Consider the following 5,823-nt stretch of genomic DNA (forward strand, 5'->3'; position numbering starts at 1 on the left):
AACTTAAATTGTAGGACGACATCAGTTTTACCCCTAGGTTGTCATGTACACAATTAATAAAAACTCCTGGCATAACATGTTAACCTTGAGGGTTCAAGCACCGCTTTTAGTTGTATTTAATAGATGTGTTAATTGTTAAGATGAGCAATAGGACTCTTAGAACAAGCACCTCTTTTGAGGTTTCTTTGTGTACACTCGAATTAAACCTACCAAAACGAACATTTATAAGTTTTAGAGCAATTACATACCACATTTGAGGTGGTTTCAACATGCCAATTTATTGAAGGATCTTTACGATTCTCAGAGACACTTAAGTATGTTACTTATCTGAACGAACTATAGAAACTAAGTACTTCGCTTAGGTTTGTTTATGTAGATTAGAACACTCTGCCAGTCCCGTAACAGATACTTGAAATCATATTTCACAATTTATACTTTTTTTATATTGTTACCGTTCTTTGCAAGTTCTGTTTAGGTTGGTCAAATAAACACGGGAATTGGGATGAAGTGCTCCTCTCGTCACACTCTTACCCCCGTAGACTCGATTTACGGAGGCCAACTCCCTCCAATTTTACCCCCTGGAGTTAGGCTAGTAGAGGCCCACTCTCTCCAGTCAGAGAGGAAGCCCACTCCCTCCTCTCTACCCAGGAATGTTTACAGTGGCCCTCAGTGAAGGCCTGCTCCTTTTTCTCCATCCACTGTCTACATCTCCTTGGGCTGTAGGTTTTGTTTTCTTGACACTCCAGGGGTTCATGGGGCTAAAATATTAACTGAGCACTCTGTCACCCACTTCCCCATTTTCAGCCACACAAAGTTGTTGTTGTCCTTGTTTTAAGAGAAGCAAGGGAAAGTTGATTGATTGATATAAATATAAATAACAATTATTAGCATAATCTCTAATCGACTATCAGCAGGACTATCAGGTAAACACGCTATGATTTTGTTTTCACAGGGGCCGTCCAGAGATTGAAAGACGGAACTTGTAGAGCTGGTCATGATAAATCATTGAAAATGGCTTCGTGGAAAAAAAATAATCACCTTTTTCTAGATTGGGATTACGGACATAGAAATATTTTGACCTTCTATGGTTGAATTTCTTTTCTTCATCATCAGCTAAACCTAATGCTTTAACAACAAAATAATGGCACTTATCATAAGCTGGAGCAGACATCGTTTCACTCAAATATCTGCATACGATGGTTACTGTAGTCAGACACAACAATTCGGCCATTACTTAGAATTGCCATTGACAATGGAGATTGGAATTCTCCTAAATTACCTCCTTTTGTTCCAAACTTGCCAAAAAACTCTCCATTTAGATGAAATACTTGTATTCTATTATTACCTAAATCACAGACCATCAGGTGTCCTGACTTGTTCACTGACAAACAACGTGCATTATTAAACTCCCCGTTCCTTCCGCCCTGTTTACCAAACTTGTACTGAAAGTTCCCATTCCTGTCGTAAACTTTCAGACAATGTTCTTTGTAGTCTGACACTATGAGATATCTATCACACTGAACACAGTGGATAGGAAAAGTAAAAGAACCCTGCCCACCTATCTTCATTAAAAACTTGCCTTCAGGAGAAAAGATCTTAATCACTTTGTTACCTGCATCAGCGACAATAACATTTTCATCACTGTCTACAGATAAACCCCAAGGATTAGAGAGCTGACTATCAAGGCGTCCCTTCCTACCAAACGAACTTACGTACTCACCCTCCCCACTGAAAATCTGGATCCTAGCATTGCCACTGTCAGCCACGAAAATATTTCCATTTTTATGACATACTATTCCCCTTGGATTATTAAATTCCCCGTTTTTATTACCTTCCCGACCAAAGGATCTTAAGTAATTTCCATCACTGCTGAAGATTTGAACTCTGTTGTTCCCATTATCGGTTACAGCTATCTCGTCCCGGGCATTCACTGCCACCCCCCAGGGATTATTAAACATTCCAACAGGCGTACCTTGTGTGCCAAAAGATAAAACATGTCTGACCTGAAATAGCTGTCCTTTAACAGTGAAAGGACTGCCGAGAACATGTCCTCCGTTTACTTTTACTGTTACTTTGTATCTGCCTTGTTTTTTTGGAGAATAGCTGACTTTGTAGCTTCCATCTTTATTGTCCTTTATTCGTATTCCCGTCGCGCATTCTCGTCCTTGTTCATCCCTGATCTCTACCGTTACACGGTCATGTTTGTTGTAGCACTGTCTTGCTTGTGCGTTTCTTGTCGTCATAACAAATTGTGCTTCACCTCCAACAGTTCCTTCTTCGAGTCCTTTGCCTTCAGCGATGCACTGATTTTCTTTTGTTTGGTGCAGAATTTCCAAAAAGCCAATTTCTTCGGTGTTGACAGTATTTAAGATTTTTTGATTTTCCGCGAAAGTTAAACGCACTAGAAGACCTCCAGAGTCATCATCAGTTGGCTCGGTTTGATCAACTCCTTCGAATGTGATCTCCAATGATTTCTTAACTTGTAAAAGTTCAGCGTTTATACTGCGTGTTAAAAGTTTTTCAGCCTTTTCTAGTGACGATTCTATGACCGCTATTTGTTCCTGGATCTTGTTCTTACGCTTTGTCAGACTTTCAAGCAATTTGGTCGTTTGGTTTTCCACCGATGAGAAAATATTTTGTTTCTTCTCTTCAATGACGGCAATCAAATTGTCAACAATTTTTTGAACATCTCTCTTCACGTCTTCGCCTTGTTGTATGAGCTTAACGTAGTCTTTATCAAACTGGCGAATAATGTTCATCTTTGCTTCTAAATTGTTCCTCTGTTTTTCGACCATAGATTTTATCTGAATCTTCTGTGTTTCTGCTTCTTCTTGGATTAAGTTCATTGTATGGCTTTTGTGGCCTAATGTGACACAAGTTTGACAAACTGCCGTTTCACAGTCCTTGCAAAAGAATTTCAGTTCTTCCTCCGTATGTCCCTGGTTAGGACAAAACACAGGCCGCTTTAACACATCTTCATAGTCTTTGTCTTGAAAGTCTTTAAGCGCCAGAACACGGTGATCTTTATTTCTTCGCATGATGTTGTGTGCAGTTGCGCACGCTTGACAATAAAATATGCAACACTGGAAACAGTGGGAAGTCTCGGAGCTTTTTTTGTCGCAATTTCCACATCTTACTGGGCTGTTTCCGCATTCTTTTATTGCCAGCACATCAATCAAGCCATTGAGATAAAAACTGGTGGGAAGATCTTTCAAATCGCCACTTTCAGGTATATCGCTAACGGCTTGACATTTCGGGCATCTGATGGTGTCGCAGCCATGACTCGTTCTATGCCATTGTTTCAAGCAGTGCAGACAGAAACTGTGTAAGCATGGCAGCTGTTTTGGGTCGGTAAATATGTCGGAACACACCGAGCAAGACACTTCTTCACGAAGATTATGGAACAACGTTTTGATATCCATGTCGTGTTTAGGAAAAATGGAGCGAAGCAAAGTTTTTGCGAAACTCAACTCGAAACAAGGAAGGTTTAATTGCGACTTTCTTTTGTTTATAGCTCGTCTTGGAATCAGCTGTCTGCTATGATAATTCTTCGCTTTGGCCAACCAATCATAGGACGTGTTTAGATAGTGATTCCAAAAATTGATGTGACAAATGTCTCTCAGACATGGATCGGAACAAAGAACTGCTGATTTCAAATTCTATTCACGTTGATGAGTTTACGAATGAAAGACTGTATAGACTTTAGTCTGACAGCCGTTGTCCACGAACAGACCGTAGAACACCACGCATAATGCTATAGACTTTATGGGTTTACCGTGAATAGATACGGACTGGATCTATTTACCGGCTTAGTTTGTCATTCTCTTGTGTTGTAAGAAATTAAAGCGCGGGCTGAAAACCGTACTTCTTAGCTTTTTTAACAAAACTAAATCGAGCTGTTGACGCAGTTATCATGATGGCACGAGTAAAGGGAATTTATATTTTAATAATCAAAATAAACGAGTACGACTGTTCTTTCTTTTGCGCGTAGTGTTTTCTGAAAGAAACGGAAAACATTGTCCCTTTATTTCTACCGACATAGAAATCGAGAGCGAATAAGTTATTTGTTCAGTAGAATTCTAACTAAATTTCCATCAAATAATGATTTCCAATCATTTCTTAACTTAGTATTACACTTCATACTTCAGCAAAGTAGCGCAGATTGAAGTGTTCTTTGAAACTTGCAATCGTGCACGTGCTTATCGGTTCATTGAAAAATATCGAGGTTTTTAAGTCGCATGATGGTCAGTTTCCTCCCTCTACAGTTCTTAAGAATTTAATTATCCAGAAATATTTCTAAATCTTCCTCGATGCTTTAGAGAAACTGAAATACGTAGTCATTATGTGGACGACCTCTGGCTACTGCACTCTAATGGCTGATAGTATACGAGTAGGTAAGCCAATCAGATTGAAGCATACTAAAACTGATTAGTATAAATCTACTAGCGTTCTATCACGTTCTCTGATTGGCTAGGCTACTCACCAGGGGGGGCAAGCAGCGAGGCCTGGAACCGAGTTTCTATGATCGCCCCAGTTAAGAAATTTGGCCGAGCAAGACTAAGTACTGGTTTGTGGAAAACAAACATGGCGGACTTCCGTGAGCGCGATGCGTTTGTAAAGTTTTGTAAACGTCGTGCATATTTCACGTTCAAACATCTACGAAAAAGCTTCAGTTGCCCTGCATCTAAATCTTGGACATTTGATCGAGGCATCGGTGATAAATATTCCAACGTAAACCTGTGAGCCCTCGCGAGCGGGAACTCCACAGTGTGAGCCAGATTGCAGGCATGAATATTTCATTCGAGCATTTTTGGGTGCCTTATCAACGGGATAAACTGAAGTATTTCTCTATTTCCGGACTCCCTGATGGTAAGGGTTGCTTTTTCTTAACAGCTTCGTGACCCTTTTTGTTTGCACTTACTAAACTGACAGGGTTAAAGTAGGTTTCATAGTGAGTGCAGTGGGTACGGCGTTTTTCTGTTACGTTACTACAAGAGGTCTGTTTCAGTTTCAGGCAAAGCATCTGGCATTATTTATGAAAGCGAATACTGGATAGGTCCCTCGGCAGAATTGAGAATTCATCACCATCTCTTTGCCGTTACAACACAATAGTTGCGTCATTGATTGTTTTTGTTTCTTCATAATCCTTAGACTTTTGTTTTAATATTCTTGACTTAACGGCTTAAATAATGGGTCCAATCAAGTCGTTGACATGGAGAGTGTGCAGGAAGTTTGACTTTACCACCTCATTTTGTTGCTCTTTCTGGACTAATTTTTTATGTCACCTCTCAATCAGTTTTCAAAGGGTTCATGCTCCTCTCTTGCACTAAGAATTGTCATTTGAGACAAGTACTATTAAAGACTTCTTCATCTGACTTTATATTAGTCTGCCTTATTGTCTTATTTAGCTATCCTTCCACTACAGGAACAAGCCACTGATAATCAACACGTTGGGCCAAATCATGAGTTGATATATTAACATCCTTACTCATCTTTTTGCCTTAGAGGAATAAAACAAATCCTTTGGTTACCGGTCATTTGATTAGCCCCTAGCCAGTTAGCCCCCAACCACAAGCCGATTAGCCCCTTACTCATGCTTAAGGAAAAAAATATATACAGTTTTTTTATTTCTGGTAGGGGGCTTATTGACTTCTGGTTGGAGTTTAAATGTTTAGGGGCTAATAGACTTGGGGGCTAAATGACTGTTACAGATCCCTGTGCTTGACGTCTTTTCTTGTTATTTTCGAAAGCCTTAAAGCCAAGTCTCAAAATTGGCCTATTTCAAATGTTGTGGAGGTTCTTTTGACTCAGGTTTACCCAAGT

The 5,823-nt window shown here is 39.8% G+C and overlaps 1 protein-coding gene across 1 annotated transcript; it reads right to left on the bottom strand.

Annotated features, from left to right (window-relative positions):
- Positions 1-219: 219 nt before the first annotated feature.
- Positions 220-3,860, bottom strand: LOC145470914 (E3 ubiquitin-protein ligase TRIM45-like). The gene has a single exon (XM_081454774.1). It carries the CDS (start codon positions 3,420-3,422, stop codon positions 1,176-1,178), a length of 2,247 nt encoding a protein of 748 aa, XP_081310900.1. The 5' UTR covers positions 3,423-3,860; the 3' UTR covers positions 220-1,175.
- Between the last annotated feature and the right edge of the window lie 1,963 nt (positions 3,861-5,823).

This window comes from Orbicella franksi, unplaced genomic scaffold (genome assembly GCF_964199315.1).
Source record: "Orbicella franksi unplaced genomic scaffold, jaOrbFran1.1 SCAFFOLD_737, whole genome shotgun sequence".
In the NCBI taxonomy this organism is placed as follows: domain Eukaryota; kingdom Metazoa; phylum Cnidaria; class Anthozoa; order Scleractinia; family Merulinidae; genus Orbicella; species Orbicella franksi.